This window comes from Aedes aegypti, chromosome 2 (genome assembly GCF_002204515.2).
Source record: "Aedes aegypti strain LVP_AGWG chromosome 2, AaegL5.0 Primary Assembly, whole genome shotgun sequence".
NCBI lineage: Eukaryota > Metazoa > Arthropoda > Insecta > Diptera > Culicidae > Aedes > Aedes aegypti.
The window spans coordinates 183,938,964-183,962,066 of NC_035108.1; the positions used below are offsets into that span (position 1 = coordinate 183,938,964).

Here is a 23,103-nt window from a genome sequence, read left to right on the forward strand (position 1 = left end):
TTCCTGACAAATGGAAAAATGCCAGAGTTGTACCAATTTTAAAACCAGACAAAAATCTTCGGCAGGATCTAGCTATCGTCCAATCTGTTAGATTTACTTCAGCGGTAACATTTTTGAATAGCTTTTGAACATATGCTTTGAAGAGATTCTGCCGAGAATTCCTACGGGAATTACTTGTTGAACTATTTTCGTACTTTTAATGCTTTTTTTAACTCATTTAACAGATTTCATTAAGTTCGTCCTAGGATTTTCGTGAAAAATCATTCTTAGACTTTCTGATCTCATCAGAAAATTTCTCGAAAAATCTCTATCGAATTGCTTAAAAATCTCTTGAAGAATTCCACCAGAGAATGCTTTACAAATTCTCTTAATTATTTCTTTTGGAAAGTTTTGTTTATACTTATTACATGTAAATTCCAATGTTTAATTTAAATTATCCTGCAGTTAATTCTAGAAGTTTCACAAAAAACGTCTAAAGAATCACCAAGCAAGGATTAATTCCACGCATCCTTTAGAGAGTTCACCAACAGTTTTTTTCCAACTTTATTTTTGAAGATCTTCCTAAAGCTTCTCTACAGGATTGTTTGAAAAAATAGCAGCAAAAATTATCTAGACCGCTGCAAAAAATTAATGCTTCTTCCAGGTGTTATTCTATAGATTCCTAATAATATTCCACAAGAATTGAGCAATTGAAAAGAATTCTATTAGGAATATGTTTTTCATGATTTCTAAAAAAAAAGTTCTCCGCAGATTTATATTTGCATTTTTTTTTTCACCTATAATTTATCCATCTTTACCACACGTAATGAAATAATAAATTTAATAACCATGCGGATTAGATATTCGAACACTCAATATATCCGTAAATTTAGCATTATTTGGATTGTTCAGAAAAAAAAACAAATTTTGGGAATTGAATTTTCAGGATATTATTCATTTTATAAAGTGGACACCTTGTGCATGCTGTATCTTTTCAATAATTCAATGAAATATCAATCGGTTTTCGGTACATCGTTCGACTAATATTGTACAATGTTGTAATAATAAAATATTCTCCACAATAATTAAATTTCACACGAATATGAAACAACGTTTCGAACGGTCGATTTTTGGAGGTTATCAAAACCAATGATTGTTAGATTTTGGCTGGAAAATTCAACAAACTATATTTTTTATTTTCAAAAAAGGCTTGTTCTTCGGAAGCAGCATCAATCAGAAGCCTGATTAAAAAATCAGGTTAGTTTTGGAGCAACAATTTTACAGATATAATAAAATCATTTTTCCCCGATATTTTTAGACAAAAATATTTCAAATTTGAAGGGTACTGATATGAGTAGAATTTTTTTATTTAAAGTACGTCCTGGCGGAAGTGCTAATAAAGTAATAATGTAAAATATAACTTACGCCTTCATATAGTTACTTATTTAGTCCCCACGTCACATTTGAAGCACAATAGAAAAACAATTGTTTTATTTTAAGAAGATCTTTCAACGCACAATGCCAATCATCGGAATTGGCAACACTGCTCTGACAAAATCGATATTATTTTCATAATATGTTATTCTGAGATTACCAATTGAAATATTCAGAGAAAAACGTTTACAATTAGCTGTAGATCAATAAATATGCGTACATGATTTTAAAAGTATGAGAGTCTTTAGTAAAACGACCATTAAGAGTAAAATTTATACTTTAGACTGTGGTTTAAACCCACGATTTAGCTCTTGCTTACACAAATATAGTTTCTCTAGTAATCTAAACTAGTTTTGAACACGCTTTTTACTTTTCTCTTTTGCTGGAAGTGAAAGGATGGTGTATCAGCAAATTTGGCCATAAATGGATAAATCACTTAGGTTACCTAATGTCAGAGAATAGTGGAATATAATTGATTTTTTAAAGCTATTTCTTTTGTAGAATAGTAAAGGATACAAACATACAATTTGATCATAAAAATGAGGATTTTTGCTTTACGAAAAATAATGTTAAACTTTGACGAACAGCTTTTCTTGGGAGTTCTTGAAAAAACTGTTTAGCTCTTCAACCAATAGCATTTTGTAAGATCTTATATTTTCATAGCATTGTAGAATAATAGTTGAACGATGCTCAGAAAACCGGTTATGATTTTATCAATAAATAAAAAAGATATGGCATAAACAAAGTGTCCACTTTATAAAATGAACAGTCCTTATTTTTGTTTTGTATCACGGTTTTTTTTAACGGAGATGTCGAAAAATTGCGCTTATTAAATATAATAAGAAGCTAATTCTAACAATAACTAATCGATCGACAGCCGGAAGATTAAGCTTCCGGTTGTCGCGTGATTTACCGAAGTCAGAATAGAATTCATTTTGATTTATTATCATCAGGTCCCCCTGTTCCTACGCCAATGGTGATGAGAGGGGTTCCAATGAATCGGTCAAATGAAGTTAAGTATCTGGGGATCATGCAAGATAAAAATATAACATTAAGACCGTATTGAGGCATTCAAGCCAAATATAACAAATATATTGAATGTCTTTATCCACTTTTTAATAGAAATTCGAAACTTTGTCTAACGAACAAACTTTCGATCTTCAAACAAATTTTCAGGCCGGTTATGTTGTATGCTGTACCAATATGGACTAGCTGTTGTAATACCAGAAAGAAAGCTCTGCAGGGCCTTCCTTAGCCGAGTGATTAGAGTTCGCTGCTACAAAGCAAAGCCATGCTGAAGGTGTCTGGATTCGATTCCCGGTCGATCCTGGAACTTTTGAAAATGATTCTGAAGCTCCCTCCCTAGTATACACAGAAAAAAATATTTAATTTTCAATGTGATGTAAACTGAAGTCTACTGTAAAAAATAAATCAAATTCGTGTGTTGTTACAGCATCATGTAAGTTTAAATAAATATACACTCAATTATGAACTAAAAATGTTTGAATATTACATGATCGTGTAAATTTAAAGTGAATTAGGTAGAAACATAATGGATTGGTCGTTGAATTTAGGTTTAGTTTGATGCTCCAAATATGTGCATGAAAATAAACTTAATTTTACAACATATTTTTAGCTGTTTAGTACAGTTAGCTCTCCCTTACTCGATATTCCGTATCTCGGTGTCGAGTAAGAGAACCATAGTAAAAATTGGATTTCATGGCTAACTCGATGGTCCATTGGATCGCAGTTGCACTGGTTTTGTGTTCTATAACTCGATGGTTCCTTCAATATCGAGTTAGGGAGAGTTGACTGTACTAATTAGTACATATAATATCCAATGTTTGAAGCATTGGAACAAATGCCGAATGAACATTTTTTAAATTTTTGATAAAAATCGTAGCTATCTTTCCACGATTAATGCTTTATATATTTAAAATTAGATTAAGTTATTTGAAAGCGTTTTATTTCTTGTCTTATTAACAATATGTTAATAAAAGCTTAATTTAGTTTTACCACATAAGGATGATTGTGTTGCCTAACACAGAATACCTAGATATAAGAAATGAATGTGTTGAATAAAAAGATACTTAAAATGGAATTGAAAAAAAACGTAATAAATGACGGTTCCTAAATTTGGAATGTCTCTGTAATATTCACCGGCGAAGGAGGAACAGTTGATAGTTAGGAAGCAGATACCAGCAAAAGAAGGAATAAAGAACCCATCCCGGTTGACTCGGTCCAATTTGTTTTGTGCTACGGGTCACGCGATCTTGGCACCCCTTGTCGCAAAACACACTTACACGCACAGACACAGAGTAGGTATAGAAGTTGTCAGTCATTACAGTCGCACGCAAAGCACTTCTTCCGTAGCCTCGGCGTGTAACCGGTGGTGGGTTTTGTCGTTGTTTTCCCTTGACTCCTGACGACTTTCGGTCTTTCAACTTCTTTGGCCAGCAGCGTCGGCCAATAACTAATAGCATACATTTCCGGTTCTGCTTTTCTGCCTTCGGTTTTAATTTATGGCAATTTTTATGCATGGAGCGTAGCATTTCCATTAAATGAAATTAATAGCACTATAATGGGAGGCAATATATGAAATTACGGAACTCCTGGTGTGAAAGAACGTGGTGGAACCGGATGTGGGTTTGGAGGTTTCACGTTTTGTTTTCCACCCGGGGTCCGCGTTGTTTTGAAGCAGAAATATGTTCTGTCAACGCGTTAAATGAAAGCGATCCATCAATGTTTTTATTCCTGAAATTATTTGTTGCCAGTCATAAAGAATTGTGGGCCATTCGTTATGGTTGGAGGTTCTGCTAACAAGTTATTGCCATGTGAATTTTTGAATGTTTTACGTTTGTTTTCTAGCGCTGAATCTAACATGCATGTTTTGAAGTCTTGTATTTCAAAACCATTGTTTTTGCTTAGAATAAATTCTAGTCGATGTTTCTGATATCAGCGTCTCATCCGTATTTTAAGCTTGAGGAGACAGCTCTGTCTATAAACAAAAATTTAATTGTGCCAACATGCTTTTTCTCGTTTTTCTCATACAATTTTAGAGCTCGATCAGCCCTCGCCTTAAAATTTATGGATACCATTTAATTTTTCAAATAGATTCTAATTGTCTAATAAGCGGTTTCTTCACCACCGCTTAGGCCTTAAAGCCTTAAACCTGGTTTAATCGTATGGGTAAACCTGGTTTACGGCTTAAGCGAAGGTGAAGAAATCGGCCCTAAATGAATAAATTCAAAGGTGCAACTTGCAAACTTGAAATTTTTGAGTTTTAATGGTTATGCTACACACCTTCTAATTCACTTTGACATATAATTATCTCGTTACAACAAAAGTTTTATCAATGACAACGAACCCTAGCCGCTTTCGAAGAAACATTTTCCACCTTACCACCTTGCGACCAGCGGTGACATGTTACTACTAAGTGACCTAAACAGCCGGAAAATCCATGCGTGAGAAAATGCGATAGCACCGTTTTACCTCGCTAATCTTCTTCTAGCCCCGGGGGAACAGTGAAAGGCGACCCGTTCGGCTGCAACTCAATAATAATGAATTAATTTCATTTAGACTGTGAACTCCCGTCTCAAATACGCATCGTCGACCACTGGGGGTGGTACATAAATTACGTAAAGGTGTGAGTGATAAAATGTTGTGTAATTTCTCATTTTAAAAAGTGCCAAATCTTTCAATAGGAAGAGCGATCTCAAAAACAAGTATTGAAAAAATGTTTTACGTAGTTTATGATCAGCCTCTAACAGGTAGAAGCCAACGACCAAGAGTGATTACTAGGGCAGTTCAAATTTTAAAAATGTTTGAAAATCCAATCTTCCATATGCTCCTTACCACCCTTACCATAAAAATAGTGTTCTGTGAAATTTTCAGCTTTCTAGGAGGTGATTTAAAGGTGGCCCAAAGACAATGTAGGTTTATATGGAAATTACAATGGAGAAATTTTGAGAAATGTTCCAAACACGCTAGTACTGCAATGTAAGTACAAACTTATTATCCCATAGTAAAAACTCATTCTTCAACCCATAATAATGAAATTTGCAGAAGAGAGAAATTCAATCCAACGGATAGCAGAAGAGATATTCATGAGTTTGTTTGCTATTATTTAGCTAAATACGGGATTATAGCCCTGCAAACATGTACACAAATCTCAAACAAAATTAGTTCAAAAGGGATTTGTTTCTTCAGCAACATCCTTCATTAAGGTTTGAAGAATGAGTTTTCAATATGAGATGATAAGTTTCTACTTACATTACAGTACTAGCGTGTTTGAAACATTTCTCAAAGTTTCTCCATAGTAATTTCCATATAAACCTACATTGTATTTGGGCCACCTTTAAATCACCACCTAGAAAGCTGAAAATTTCACGGAACACTATTTTTATGGTAAGGATGGTAAGGAGCATATGGGAGATTGGATTTGCAAACATTTTTGAATTCTGAACCGCCCTAGTGATTACGCTCTTAAGTGAAACTCCCACACGAGAGCATGAAAAACTAACGGAAAGCCTACCTTAAATTTATTGTAGTGACGTCCCAGAGGAAAATGTCTCACGTGGCGATCGCATCTACTCCCACATACGGCTGAGGAGGAGGATAGAAATAGAACCGTCCGACTAAGCAGTATCAAGTCTCGCCTTTTGAGTCATCAGTACCTCTACTATAGTGCCGATGGCTGGCGGCTCTCGGGAGACACCCTGGCAGACAAAATATCATCAAGTTTGATCGATAGTGAAGTTTCTTTCCATATTTTGTTGTTGTTGTTGTGACGCGCGTTTCCTTTGAACTCGTTGTAAAGTGAGACCTGCGGCTTTTGACGTTGGATATTTTGTAGTGTTAGTCGTCTAGAACGTGGTTTTCGATGTGGAGCAGAAATGGAAGACGCGGTAATTTTTGTTATTCGTTAATAGTTAGGGACTTAGCGGTGTAATAAATCAGTGAAATGGGTTTGGATGAAATACAACTTTCGGTAGTAGTGGGAGTCAATGAAAGATAATTTAAATTTTAAATGACCTTGGTTGCTGTGAGTTACAATTATATGTTTCAAATTTTGAAATATTTACACTGCCATACTCGCATAACAGTCCCATTTATAAAGGATATCCCATAGAATATGGGACTGTTATGCGTGTATTGACAGTACAAGCTTTGAATAACGCTGCGGAGCAAAATATCGCTGATTACGCAGTGGCTATAGGAGGAGATCCTGTAGTACCGGACAGCACCCAATACCGAACGCCGTCGAAAAATTGAGAAAGCATGGATCCAATCATAAGGAAAGGAAACTAAGGAGTAATGTTTGTGTAAAACAACACGTCTTTGAACTATGCAAGCTTTTTGGAAAAACAGAGATGTTTGAAAAAAGTTACAGAGTTGACGTAATGCCTTAGAATTGAGTTTAATTAATAATGATTTTGAAAGAAAAATAAAATTCAGAACAACACGTAAAATGTTTTATTTTTCGTCATTTATGATATATGATAGACGACTGGCAGATTAGGTAAAACTCCAATTACTCTTATGAATATTGCAAATGCATTGAATTGGCCATAGATTACTATTCCGGGAGTAAAAACATTCAATGATGTCCAAATTTACAGAATTCGATGCATTCTAACATCGGGTCCGGCATTGGGTGATACTTTTTAGGATTGGTTAATTTGGTACTAATATACACCCTCAAAATATTTGCAAATTTATTTTTGTACGCTACAAAAATGATAGTATTTATCATACAATGGCACCATGAGAGGGAAACATCAATCGTTTTTTATTAAGTCCGGTACTGGGGGATCTCCCTCTATAATTCTAGCAGTGACCAAAAAAGTTAAGAAAAAAATGTATTTTGTTCCTAGAGTAAAAAGAAAATAAAAAAAAGTACGTTTTTTTATATGGTACAGGCCCTTATCTATTCATAGTAGTAAAATGAGTATCGTTATAATTTTTACCATTGTCCTAGGTTCTCCAAGGACTTCATCGAATATAGTCCTTGGGATCTACAAGCGTGATTTTGTCTTTCGACCTTTTGTCCTTTCGACCTTTTGTCCTTTCGACCTTTTGTCTTGTGACCTTTTGTCCATAAACCGGCCTATCGGTAGCTTTTCAATATAGCACAGTCTCTTAACCATTCATTTAAGTCGTAGGAACATTTTGTTGGTTTGTACAGACGAATTCCATCCAGAATGAGTCGAAAACAATAAACATCGTGCTTGATAGTCTTCGATTTGGATTAAATTTTGCACATTTTTTTGGTGTGGTAGAATAAGCGTTTTCCATAGAACAATTGATCATTTTGACTCAAGCATAACTTTTGAAAATGGCTTATACATTTTTGCATGCAACTTATGTGAAAAGTTCTAACTCTGAAACTGTTGATTTTAGAGAAAAATTTTCTATGAAGAAGTTTTAGTGAACCGTTTGGACTATAAGAAAATAATGTACACTGCAAAAATATTCTTTTAAAAATTAAACTTGAATGTTAAAAATGGGGTTTACGTGTTATTTAAACGTAAACCCCATTTTTAATATTTTTTCAAATTTTCACCATAGAATCTTGATAGTTAACAGATGTTTGGGACAAAGTTTCATGATGTAGAAATTTTTAATAAAAAAGTTTTTCTAAGAACAACTTATAGTCGATTTTAAAAATCTTGATTTCTGTCAAAAAAATACGTTCTGATGATACAGTAAGCATCTTGAAATGATTCTGAGCCATGATGATTATATGAATAATTTCTCTAGAAGTATCCGTTTTCGAATTATATCGAGTTTAATGCAAAAAATATTATTTAAATATTAAAATAGGCCATTTTCATTAGTTATTCGTGATTCTCCATCAGGGAAAATACGTAAGTGGAAAGAAATATGGTCTTTACTCTCGAAAACGTATTATTATTTATGGAGAAACGCGAATAACTTATAAAAATGGCCTATTTCAAAAATTTAAACAATATTTTTTGCAATAAACTTGATATTATTCGAAATTGGCTACTTCTATAGAAATTATTCATATAATCATGATGGCTTAGAATCATTTCAAGATGCTTACTGTATCATCAGAACGTATTTATTTTGACAAAAATCAAAATTTTGAAAATCGACCAAAAGTTGTTATTAGAAAAACTTTTTCATTAAGAATTTCTCTATCATGAAACTTTGTTCCAAACATCTTTTTACTATCACGATTCTATGGTGAAAATTTGAAAAATATTTAAAATGGGGTTTTTGTGTAATTAAAGATTCAAGTTCAATCTTTGATTTTTTTATGAAAATAAATAAAATATTTTTGCAATGTATATTTTGTTCTTATAGTCAAATCGGTTCACTACAACTTCTTCATAGAACATTTTTCTCTAAAATCAATAATTTCGGAGCTAGAATTTTTCAAAGAAGTTACATGCAAAAATTTATAGGTCATTTTCAAAAGTTATTCTTGAGTCAAAAAGATCAATTTTTCTATGGAAGACACTTATTCTACCATATCAAAAACATGTGCCAAATTTAATCCAAATCGAAGATGGTCGAGTTCTGTGACTGACCAATTTGACATGGAATCCGTTTTCAGATGCACTATGGGCGGTGACCAATAATCGAAAAAATTACTTGTTTCGATAGGTTTTTCATGTACATCAGTCCATACTTAACACTTCTATTAAGATATTCCTGGAAAATCACGACAATATCTTTTGTATTTTAATTGATACAGTATGTCAAAGTTAGAGTTTTTAAGATAAATGAAGAATTCAGTGCAAACACAAGGTACACATTGAATACAATATACTGCATAATCGTGATATTATAAACAGATCTTTATACACTGTCCGAAAGCTTATTCAAAAAGTTTAATAAAAATAAATGAAATGAAATAAAAATTTGTATTTTAGGTCTGAAAATGCGGGGAGTGCACTGAAAAAAAAAAATATTTTATTTTATATCGAAACTTTACACATCCCATAATTGTTTGTCCCAAGTTGTCCCAGGCTAAAATTTATTCCAAAGGGTACTTTGAGATGTAAACTAAAGGATTGTGAAGAATTTAGCTGCACAAATTTGCACTTTCTTAATTTAGGGCTTTATGAATTTTTCTCATATTTTTAACTATTTTCTTTTGAAAACAGCTAAAAAATAATTTAGAGAATCACTAAATATCGCAAACCCATTCATATCATCATTTATATCTCGCATAACTTATGATCTCGCCCTAAAAGCCATTGGTAACCATGTGTGTAGCTCATTGTTTCTGAGCATTTGAATGGATTTACACGTTGTTTAACAACTCTATGGTGAAGAAAGAATCATTATCTACCTACCAGTGATGTTGGTTTGGATGTTTATTCCTTCACTTGCTCAGAAACAACGAGCTACACTCATGGTTACCAATGGCTTTTAGGGCGTTATCTCAGAGTATGCGAGATATGTAAGTTCTAACATTTACAATGGTTTGCACAACACTAATCGCATAAATGGCTTATATGCATTATTAGTAACAAAACTTATTATTTCGCTATAGACCCTATTCAAAAGTTAGTCTCGAAAACTTCTGTTTGAAAATAAAACATTATCAAGTCGCCAAGTTGAAATTACTCGAAAAGATCTGCTATGAATTAAGCCTTAGTTTTAGCCAAAATCTTTAATCTAGGAAGTCCCATGAGTAATTATACTTTTTTCTATTAATTTTGTCGAACTTTAAACAAGCTGTATTTAGTGGATTTTTTCAAATCTTATTTGCGTTTTATCTAAATTTGTGATGTTTCAAATAAAGTATGATTGTAAAAATTGCATATTATTTAGATCAGTTCACTACATTATGGTGTATTATTGAGCATATCTGGTTATCTGTGAAAATTATTAAACAATAATTAATTATCAAACAATATCACAAATGGCAGACATGCATTTCAAAATATAACCCAAAAATAGCCATTAAATTTTAATCGAGATCTTATTGAGAAATTTAGACCAAATTTTTTGACTTTGTTTAAAAAATTTTGCCAAACTATCTAACTTTTTATTTTTGAAAATTCAATCACGCAGGAACTTCTAAAAAATCATGTGATTTTACGTCTTTTGGATGCACTTAAAAGTAGCGAGATGGATGACGTAAATTTGTGTCACATTTTAAATACCAGAGCGCCTGATTCGGGAAAAGCCGATCATGGTGACATCGTACTCGTGTCTTTTTCCATGTTAAATGACATTTTACTGTTTGGTATATCTTTAAGCTCACATTTTGAGTCGTTTCATCATTCATTATTCAGTTATTCTGTGAATCACGTCCATAATTTACATTATTTTTAAAAGTGTTGGTTTGCAAACTTGAAGTTCGATATGCAAAACTAAGTTTTAGTACCATCAATGTAATGATCGCTTCGCCCGGGAATCGAATATCTGGAACACGTTGGCTTGTGGACAGTACCTAATTCATCCAAAACTATTTGAACCATTTGAATCATAACCTGCTACTCAGCTAACCAATTTCGATTACGAGAAGATCCTGCACCTACCGGGAATTGAACCAAGACACTTTCATCATGGCTTTGCTTTGCAAATGCGAACGATACCACTAATCTAAGGGAGGTCCACAAGTAGGTGGATATGGGTAGGAAAATTATGATGTTTTTAATTCACGAGCTAGATTTCAAAATCGCCAATATACTGGTTATTTATTCCGGGAAAACGTACAATTTTCAATTCTATCGTCATATTTTATTTTCATTTTTCTGGATTGAAATGTCTTCAAAAGTAATCAACTACGCAGTACGTTACAACAAAATAGTTTCCGATCCGATCATGGCTATTATTATAATGTGAAACTAAGAGTCCCCCAACGACCAGAACATGTAACTAAATGTTTCGGATGACAAACAATCCATTTATAAGCCGAGAATGTCTTGTTAGTTTACATGTTTCCCATTGATACACCATTCTACCATTTTAAATAACTCCAACAAAACCAGCCGCATTACTTTCCGCCTTGAGTGATGCGAGTAATAAAAATAGCTTCCTAACCGGTAGGCATGAATCTGACCGACCCTAACTTAGGCACGCACGGTCTAAATCGTTACGTGTGACAATGTTTAGTAAGCAATTCTGTTAATTGATACACCAGCTGTTTTCGGGTAATTTGCTTCACCCGGTCGGTCGGTGACTAAGACGAATATCAAACAACGACTTTCGGTGGCATCGGGATTGAATGGAAGCATTTGTTGTTGCCAGAACAACGCCGGCATTTGTTCGAAATATTTCCGAATTAACGGTTGAGATTATCAAGTGGGATAATCTCCTAGTTTAACTATAGAGAGCGACGTGTTTGAATGCTGGTGTGTAGAATTATTTCTATTTTAGAAATGTTTGCTTGATGACGATGACATTAACGCAATAAATTCAGTCAAACTTAATACTTTTAGATTTTCTGAGAAGTAATCCTTAAAGCGAAATTTCACTATGATAGCGCAATTGTAATATAAGTGGTGCACTTGAAAGAAAACAGCGAAAACAGGTTGATAAAATCATGAAATTATTAATTTTAATGAATTAGTCGATAGATTTCCAATCTTTCAATCTTTCAAATGTATGAAAATTAGGATTCATTCAAAATTACGCTTCAAAAATCCTTACACCAATAATAGGAAAACTTTTCCATTAGTGGAGGTATGTTTTTACCATGGTTTCTTTAATGGCAAAATCCACTGATTTCTTAAGGGAACCTCCACTATGGGTACTGTTGCGCTACTGTAGGCGCAAAGAAGCGAAATATTTAAGTTCAATAATTGTTCAATAATCTATATTTCTGATTTGGTTTCATGGATGTTATTTAACTTCTTGTATTATTTTCGCATCGTATATCCTAGAAACATATCTAATAGTCATTTATTTATGCCAAACATGTCAGAACACTATTGGAGCTACCTTCACACTATAAGTTATTTGATATGATATTATAAAAATGGCACAATTTTTTACTGTAGTGTTTTTTTACAAATAGCTCATATTCTCCTGAGGAAGCATTTACCTTCCAAGTAAGTGAATCATAATTTCTCACGTCTCGTTTGAAACATGAATCAGATAATACTAAACCAGCCCGAGTGGATGACTGCGGCTTATGTCCAATCCAATTTTCAGCTGTCAATCATTCACTGTATCTCATTAGCCAGATTGGCTTCTCGCTTACAGCCTAGAACAGACAGCTTCACGTAGCTACTCTTCGGGGTTGATACTTTTGCGCCACACGTTTGCTCGGCTTTTTCGCGGGACATTAGCTCAAAACGGCTATGGTTTGCGATAGCTACAGGACAGCCGGTCATCGCATCCCTGCGATGAATGTCACTAACGTGCCCCAGAAAGCCGTTGTAAATGAAGCAGATACGTTGAATTCCACTTCAAATCCTGCCAGTCAGGGGAACGATTTATTTTCGTTTCAATTTTTTAGACGATCTTTCGTTGAAATGTTCAGCTGTTTCTGTGCTACTCAATGAGCATGATGCTGTTGTTGGTTCTATGTGTACTTTGTTTGTTATATTAAGTGCCTATTTCATCCAGCTTGGATGATTTTAAGAATCAATTTATTCAGGGTCGACAACGGTGCTGGCCCCGTCCTTACTGTCTTGAAGGAATTAGAAAATGAATGACAATATGTATTTCTTTATGTTTAAATAAGCATAATAAAAGAAGAACACAAAAATTAGCCCGAATGAAGAACAGAAAATATGCAACAAAATTGCCTTGATATCGCCACAACTCAAACATCAGTAAATCACTTTTCAAAGTGATGTAAGGATCTTTTCGATTAGAAAGTTGCCTAGTGGATTCATGAAAAAAGGTAATGATTTAAATTTCTATGTTTCGTGATATTATGACAATGAGTCATGAAACCGTGACTTTTGCTCAAGAATTTGTATGCTCAAGGCGTTACACAAATCAATCTGTCACTTTTTTTATGTTAACCCCTCTACCGGCAGCTTCATATTTTAACGTAAGAAAAAATTCAAATCGCGATGACTTTTTTGTTTCTCGGTATTTTTGCACCATTTTTTCACAAGTTCTTAAAAAACTCTTCTAGTTTAAGAATCCGTGTCGATATTGATTGGTGATCTGGTTTTAAGGATATTCCAATGTTCCTTGGGGGACCGACATTTTCCATATAAATTGTCTTAGGTGACCATTTTGTTTAACGTCAACTTATCGAAAAAATAAAATATGGACTATCCAATGCCATGTAATAAGGAACTACTCTGAAAAAATCATACAAACTGGTTGATATATCAGAAGAGATATCAGAAAATCACGATATGAGGTTTTTTGAAGTTTTCAAGTCCTTTATTTGGCCAGCGTGGCCAGCAACATATATGCTCATTACTCAAAGACGGCTGCACCAAGTTGCTTCATTTTTTCACAACATACTCACATTAATGTACCGTTTTGACTCATATTCCGAACACTTAAGGCCAACAGTGACTTCAAATGCATCTGATTGGCATAAATTGGCTGATATTTGTGTAAATTTTAATTTCTTCGCAAAATCTTACTGTTAGCTGTTGGGTGTACCAATAATAATGTTGATTTAATTAGTTTTAGTATTGTTTTAACGTAAAAGTATGGAACAACATTTTGATTTAAATGCCGAAAACTGTGTTTATTCTGTCTCATACTCCGAACACCTTGATTCAAATTCCGAACTGCACGTATAAACCGTATTCAAATGAATAATTTCACAAATAAATTAATCATCACTACTCCTGCGGTATAAATTATATTTGAGACGTTAAAATTAAATTGCAATTGACTGCCATTTCTTTGTTATTTGGTGACATATTTCAGCGAAACATTTCAACCAAATAGCCATACAAAAACCGAGTGTTCGGAATATGAGTCTGTTCGGAATTTGAGACAAAACGGTACTGTTCCGAAAAATATCAAAAATATCCATATACTATAAAAATGCTGTAGCCTGAGGGTTGTAGGACAAAATGTCGAAGGGACAAAAGGTCGAATGGACGAAAGATCGGATGGACAGAAGGTCGAATGGAAGAAAGATCGAATGGACGAAAGGTCCATTCGAAATTGTACCGTTGAAAAAATTATCGTACTTCTCATCTGAAGTTTTTCCTTCTTTTGAATGATAGCTGTTCTTTAGAAATACTGTTTGAAGCAATAATTTGTATTAGGGCTTTTATTTTCCTAACAAGAGATTTGTTTTCTGAACGTTGGTTGTTATTATTATGGTAATCCAAAGCATATAGTAATTATTGTAAGCTTTTTATTTGATACATTTTTAATAGAGATTTGTCCTTCTTTTAAACATTGGCTGTTCTTTGGGAGTTATACATTATAGTGATTTTATACTATTGTAGACACTTGTATCGACGATTATTCCTTCTATTCAACATCGACTGTTCTTCGTAGATTTCACATATACATCTTGCCTGTATTTTTTTCAATTGACATTTGCCTTCTTATAAATATCGGCTGTTCTTCATGCTTTAGTGTGGTTATGGGCATTTCAATTGCATTTTCAAAAAAGGATTTTCCTTCTTTTGAAGTTTTGCTGTTTTCAGGGCTATGCATTAGAGTTTTATCTAAGCATCAGGGACTGATAATCATCCTTTTCTGGAATTACGTCCTAACCAGGATACGGTCTGCTTCTCAACTACTCAAGTATTTACTGAGAGCATTTCTGATAATTTGATCATTTTTGCATCAAGCGACTTGTAGTTAGCCTCGATTAAGCCTCCATATTTAATTTGTTGTTGTAGGGTTCTTTCGAGGCTAACTACAAATCGACCGAGGCTAAGGTTTTGGTGCATTTCATCATAGCTGCATTGAAAAGATCACATCTTTTACAAGCGGAAAACATATAAAAACCTTTGGGTTTGACAACTTATTGCTGTTTTAAATGCGAAAACAAATTTCGCCATATTGACTTGCATGCATGTTCCGAGGCTAACTACAGAAATCGAGGCTGAGAGGGAAATCAATTAAAATCAAAAAGTAAACGCAATAATTTACGTTCAAATGCAATAAACTCATTATAAAAGAGCATTATTAAGTCCCCAATTAAAGAACATCCAACAAAACACGGTTATAAAAAATAATTAGCAACGCTTACTATTAAAATCTAATAAAAAGAATGAATATGCAAATCTCGCTCACCGCAACATAGACGGGATCCATATGAATCGATTGGATTGAGATTGAAAAAATCAGGATTCAAAACGATCCCGCTCATTGAGATGAATTCAAAGCATGCTAGTTTAAATCTTGGAGCAGAAGGATGATCTTAAAAGACTGGTATTGTCTGACCACCAAAAATGTTCAAATGGAAAAAGGAGCATATTTGAAGCAACAAGCCGCATTTTTGATAAAAGGTGACAATTAAAACACCAACGGAAAAACGCATTACTTGTATCGTTTGACCTAGATCACGCATTCGACAGAGTAGACCACACATTCCTGAAGGAAACACTGATTAGGATGAACTTCAATCCACAATTTGTGCAACTTTTTGCTACAATTTGAAGTCGATCATTTTCAAAAATTTTGATCAACGGACATCTAACGCAAGAAATTCAAATAAAGCGCTCTGTTCGATAGGGAGACCCTCTGTCAATGCATCTGTTTGTCTTGTACTTGCAACCATTACTTGATGCCATCAAACAGAAGCTTCCGAGAGTCTTGATAAACGCTTACGCTGATGACATATCAATGCTCTTCGAGGACGAATGCTCGCTTGTCCAAGTGACACAAATCTTCATAGAGTTCGAAGAAGTATCCGGTGCAATTCTAAATAAAGGGTAAACAACAGCGATAATGATAGGAATCATGAACCTCTCTGCAGATACAGAATGGCTCAACATCGAGAACTTTGTAAATATTCTTGGAGTGCGGTATGGGAACAATATAAAACAATCGCAAAAACTCAACTAGCAACATGGACTAAGATCACGATTATGGGTACATCACCCGAGGAAACTAAACTTGATACAAAAAATTATCCTGATGAACACGTACATCAACTCGAAGGTCTGGTACATGGCTTCAAATTTACCAATTAGCAAGGGATTTGTCAGTAAAATCAAGACGGAAATGGGTAAATTCATTTGGCACGGCCAAACACTGCAAAGAGTCGCATTTGCAAATTTGATATTACCCAAAAATCGAGGTGGATTAAATCTGCACTGTTCAGAAACAAAATCAAAAGCACTGCTAGTAAACCGTTTGATTAACTAAGCTCCTCAATTACCATTTTTGAGCAGTTTTCTCGGAAATAGAAATATAGCTATTCCATCAACATATAGTCACATAGCTGTAGTCTGTTCGGAGATGCACCTTCGTCGCAAGGAATCTATCATCATCTTCTATCCATGTTACCGGATCCTGGATTTGTGTCTGCAGAACTTCGAGACTGGAAAACTGTTTTCAAACACCTTCATAGTAAGTCACTTGCTTCACGTCTACGTTCAAATTGGTATATGGTGATGCATTCGAAGATAAAACATCGAGAGTTGCTGTATCGTCGAGGCGTCGTTGACAACCCGTTTTGTGAAACATGTCCTGATGTACCAGAAACCATTGTACATAAACTATTTCGCTGTCAGCAAACACGAGACATTTGGAGATACCAGCGAAGAGAGATTATAGAAGGTTTTATAAAATAATATAAGGGGATAGAGACATTTTACATATTTGTTACATTTGCCTTGAATGTCTCAATGTGATTTTTGAAAGTTAAATTCTTATCTAGCATAAGCCATAGATACTTAACTTCATCTGACCAATTTATTGGAACCCCTCTCATCGTGACAACATGTCTACTTGAAGGTTTCAAATAAAGAGCTTTTGGTTTATGTGGGAATATTATTAGTTGAGTTTTGGAAGCATAATGAAAAATCTTTTATTTCTGCAAGTATGAAGAAAAAATATCCAAACTTTTTTGTAATAGACTACAGAGGCTTCGTCCTTTGGCGGAGAGGCTTGTGTCACCCGCAAACAAAGATTTTTGACATCCCTGAGGTAACTAAAGTAAGTCAGATGTGAAAATATTGTATGATATTGGTCCCAAAATGCTGCCTTGAGGAACACCAGCTCTTACAGGAAGTCTTTCAGATCTGGAGTTCTGCACGATATATGGTAATTTTGGCAACGAATGCTCTCTGTAAAAAAAAAAAAAACTGTGAAAATGATCAAAAAAATAGTTAAAAGTTTTATATAGTTGGTTTATATTATTTTTATATTAAAACAAATACAATAAATAGATCAGTCTTTTTCTTACCATAAAAAGTCTATTCGTAAAACCATTACAGCGTATATTTCTCTGTACAACAATTGCTTATCCCGCTTAGAAGGTCATTTTCTAAAATTAGAGAAAAAAAAATCTTACGCTAGGCAATAGACTTGCCTTAATTTTTCCTCATGATTGCCCAACAAATGCAGTGAACGAAGAGATATGAAACAAGATGTGGTCAGGTATCATCTCTTAAACGAAGCTCGAAATTTTTTTTATTAACCTTCTAGTCGTCACGCGGTTGGGCTCCGTCAGAACCACCACGCTGCTGTTGTGAACGACAAGCGAGGTTTTTTCAACAGTGTTGTACAAAATACAACAGCGCGACGACTGATAAAATTGCTAAAGTTGATCCGCTCTTATATGTTCCACTACTACTGGTTCTTTGGTATATGCATGAGGGCACATTAAAAAATTTCATAACGTCAAAACTAAACAATCACCCATCCATCCCCTTATAACGCATTTATAATAAATATTCTACGTTTTTTGTATGGACCGTAACAACTTTTGAACTCTCTCTGTCCATTGTTATGCTTTTTTTAATAAGTGTTATTACACCATCAAAAATTTAAATGTCGGAACATTGAAACGAAGGATTTATTCCTTTAATAAATCCTGAATCAAATTGACCAAAATGCTGAATCAAATCTGCAACAAAATTCCACTGATATACAGAAATGAATTTTACAATATAAAAATATCAAACAATAGTTGAACGTGAAGCGTTGATAGTTCGCTTATTTTTTGCATTTAAAATTCAAAATTGGTGTTGGTACAAGCTGTGTGGAGCACATAAAAAGGCAAGAAAACCTTAGAATTTTCTTATTACTTTTTTAGTATTCGATTCTTTTTAATTACTGTGACGTCTCTAATTGCTATTATGAGAAACTTATAACAGTGGTTTGATCGGGATGGATTGTTCATTCAAAGTTAAAAAATATCAAGATCCATACAATTTTTTAACAAGAATTCTACAGTTCCAAATTTTAAGTTCTATAATATTTATTGCTAAACGTAAGGTGAGATGAGATTAAAAATGTTGAATGCAGATAAATTTACTATCAAGTTGATGATTTGGCAAGATATCTGAGATAGGAGAAGAAAAATATAAGACTTACTGGAGTTATCACTGGACCTACTATTCATAGATAGGTTTACAAAAAAAATCGGATGATACTCTTATCCGAATAGAATTTTGTCATTTACTCGAAAGCAAAGACATTGCTATTAGATGACATGAACAAATTAAAGTGAAGTTTGCAAAAAAAAATACACGTCTTTTCTGTGAGAATCGAAGAGTGAATGAAGAAAGCAACATGGTTTCAATTTCAACGGCAAGGTATATGTGATGTGAGAAAGATTTATAGATTTTCATAAATTCGGGAGCTCAAATTACAACTGGTGACACCTGTTGCATACGTTTTTACTAGCGACAGCTTAAACCCCACTATCTTTGGAAGAAAACTGTGAATCCATAGATTGGTATTCTAAGGCACGGATTTAAAAAAGGATCATAAACGATCATGTAAACTAGCACTGAAAAGTACGATTTTTGTATGACAGTGAACCATTTTTTTATGATTAGTTTACAAACTTCCTCCAATAGGAAAAGTTGAATTTATGTATTTGTATATTTCATGGCAAGTTAAAAATATTTCCAACCCTCGAAGATTCTAAAACGAACCATACTTCAAATTTGACACAGTAAGCATAGGGGCCGTCCATAAAAAAGAACGAAAATTGTCTTATGTAACGCATGGACAGCCCTACAGTCTTGCTGAATAGCCGCAGCTACGATTTTTAAGGCCCAAAATTAGAATATTACAATAAACATAAAGAAAATCAAATCCTCAAATGCAGCATCTTCAACCAATTCCCGTTTTTCGAAAGATCATTCCGTTTGGCACGCGCTCCCGTTCAATTAATCTTTCCCGCTGATTCATGTTGAAATTGCACACAGGCATCATTCGTTCTAACACCGCACCGTCACCATCTTCGTCGTAAAATATTACCCATTTGATTGTCGTTCTTCTTCACCATAATCGCTCAATTGGGACCACGCCTCATAATTCCTTGCTTATACATGCATATGTAAGTAGCTAGATGATGTCATTCGGGTAGAATAAGGAAAATAGATTCCGAAGCAGAAGCCGCCGAAACAAACGAGCATCGAATGAGTTGCGAATACTTGTCATAGGGTAGATGTACCAAGTATAGCGCTAGTACCATTTATGGCAATAGTGGGTAACAAAAGTGTTTTATGACATTGTACACAGAAAAAAATATTTAAATTTCAATGTAGCGAAAACAGAAAAGTATAATAAAAGTATATCAAATTCATCTATTATTACAGCTTCACGTTTAATGTTCCACTAAAGATGCTTGAATGTTACTTGATCGTGTAAATTTAAAGTGCATTCGATTGGAATATAAACGACATTTCAGTTTATTTTAATGCTCCAAATATGTGCATGAAAATAAACTGAAATTTACTACATATTTTTACTGTGTATGAGGGCAAATATTTACCGGAATGATGAAATTATTTATTTTGATGGTGAAAAAACTTTTTTTTTTTTTTGAGAAAAATATAAGATGGCGACTAAATTCAAAATGAACGCCAATTTTTTTTTTAACTTCAAATGAAAGCTATATCCTTCCTCTATACGATGCTACTAACTTAGCTATGTGTTCAATGGGAAATAAGCTGCCCATAAAGGCATAACTGTCCCATATGGAAAAAGTAGGCATTGAGAAAATTTCGCTTAAAGTTTAAGTTTTGTCTGCTCATACAAATGTTCATAATTTTCTAATACATTTCTGCATGACATATTTATTCAGCACAACCGCACACAGCAAAAAATATAATCTTGAACACAACGCACGTTTTGCAATTGTTATTCGCGTTGAATGTCTATATAGAGACTGTTATGCCTTTATTTTTCAATATGAGACTGCTCACGCTTCATATTTTTCCGCAACTTTTCCGAACAAAGTGTGTTAAATTTTATATGCATAGTAAAGTACATATAAAAACATGAATGTTGCTTCGAAGAAAGGTGTTGGTTCGAAAATCCATATGGGACAGTTATGCTTTTATGGGCAGTAAGAGATATCTCACAAGAAGAAAAACCTATGATTTATCAAAAAATGGATTTGTCGCAAACTGCTTGGTTAGCTGGCGCACGTGGGGTTCACCAATTTAAGAAGACCGATTGGGCCACCCTTTAGATTTGGCATATACTAGCGATCAGTGACATAAACTTGTAATTCTAATGACAAGAAATTGTGTTGTATTTTTTTGTTATTTTAACTATTAATCAGTCAAAATGAAAACATATTTTGTTAGACAAAATATGCTAACTGAATAACAAAATATGTTACACTTCTGTTGTAATCTACTGGTTGGGTAAAAACAAAACTATTATACGAAAACAATCAACATACTGAAGTTTTTGTACTAAACATGGTCAAATGATCCATTTACTTCGCTGGTACACTTGCTACGCTTTAATTTACTCCCATAAACCATTTAAGATAAAATGGCATGAATTTCAAATAATCATAATACTTCTTGAACATTGTATATAACTATTTACAGCCCAACTGAAGTTATACGAAATCAAATTCTTTCACATAAACGTTGCATTAATAATTGTCCCGAATGGTATTCGATTTCATAATGTACAAACAATTGATATTCCACGATAGGTACATTTTCATGACGAATTTTGGGAAGAAAATAGTCTTAATTTGTACTAAGAAAATTCTTTGAAAAATCAAACTTTAAAAGAATTAAATAAATGCAACACTAAAGCTGTTTGTAAGCATGACTTTACAATTCAGAAACGCGACTACAATTTGATTTTTTTTAACATTTGTTGATAAATTAAATTCATCGTTGGCTCACTAACCCTACTCTGGTTCTTCTTACGTGGCCGAAAAAAAGAAAAAAAAAAAACACGCGGTAAGCCAACGCTGTCACTCCGCTAACCTCGGACCGCACTAGGTCCCTGTGATGCCAAAGTGTGTTTCCTCGTAGCTCAGGAATGTTGTCAACTGCACAAGAATAACGAATTTTGAGGATGAAAGATCGTCAGCCCATGATAAGAAGTGGAAATTCACATAGAATAAAAAGATGCTTTCTTCTAAGTAAGTTAGTTGGCTATCACTAAGGATGTACAGGATTACGGGAGGTCGTGTCTGCCAGTGAAAGGTTCATTAAAAAATTACTCACATGATTCGTGCAACAGACAGGCGCATTAATTTTAATTAGCCGTCGCCTTTTTTCTAGACCTTAGCATAACAAGAGCAACGACGAGCCACGCGAAGATGCAATAAAAACGTGCATTTCTTTAGCTTAATCCCACACAGAGACGATGTACAGTGGGTACAATAGACGTAGGACCCGAAACCATTCAACGAAGTGCAGTCAGAGAGCAAAGTGTTTGTTTTGATACGACAACAATAGAGTGAAAACAGCAGCGCGAAAACTCAGTGCACAATGGTCCGAATCGGCAATTTATTAGGAAAAAATTGTTTGATCAATTCTCGATGATTTTAGACGTACGATTTTCTTAAATAGTTTTTGCATGTTATTAGAAAATAGTTGGAAACGGAATTTAGAGTTAAGTTTTGAATCAAAGGTTTTCGAATTCGATTAAATAAGTGTTTGGTTGAATACTTCAGCAAATTCATAGAACATGTTAATAGTGGAATTCTGGGAAAGTGTGCCATCTTAAGCTATTCGTTTTCTATCTTTGTTTAAAACTTGACAATCCCATGAATTTATCATCATGATATTATTTTCACATCTTACTTCACTCGATCGCTCAATTTACAGCAACGATGCGTCACTGGTTTTCTCTACTGGTGTCGTTGTCGGCGGTCACCTGTGAGCCCAAGTACACGAATTATTCGACCACCTCGTTTTCGTCACCATCAATATGAATTCGAAGTAAGGGGCGTGCCGTGTCCTCTCTTGAGCCCCTCGCTATAATGTACTTTGTCTTTGATACATTGATGTTCAGTCCGATTCGCCTAGCTTCAGCCCTTAGTCGGATGTACGTACCCGCCATCATCTCAAAGCTCCATGCTACGATATCTATGTCGTCGGCGAAACCTACTAACTGAACGAACTTTCTGAAAATTGTGCCACTCGTGTCTATCCCCGCTGTTCTTATTACACCCTCTAATGCAATGTTGAACAGTAAACACGAAAGGCCATCACCTTGCCGTAACCCTCTGCGATTCAAAGGGACTCAAGAGAGTCCCTGATACTCGGAATACGCACATCACTCGCTCCATCGTCGCCTTGATCAATCTTATCAGTTTGTCCGGGAAACCGTATTCGTGCATAATCTGCCATAGCTGATTAAGGCCAATTT

At 34.3% G+C, this 23,103-nt stretch overlaps 1 protein-coding gene across 7 annotated transcripts in view; it reads left to right on the forward strand.

The window, feature by feature from the left end:
- LOC5572637 overlaps positions 1-23,103 on the forward strand; it is a 348,615-nt gene that overhangs the window by 191,589 nt on the left and 133,923 nt on the right. The window contains exon 1 of one of the 7 annotated variants that reach the window (XM_021843393.1): positions 6,101-6,320. The exons of the other annotated variants lie outside the window; for them this stretch is intronic. Coding sequence (XP_021699085.1) covers positions 6,296-6,320 — 25 coding nt within the window. The 5' untranslated portion in view covers positions 6,101-6,295. Of the gene's footprint in view, positions 1-6,100; positions 6,321-23,103 lie in introns of those variants that run through there. 7 annotated transcript variants of the gene reach the window in all.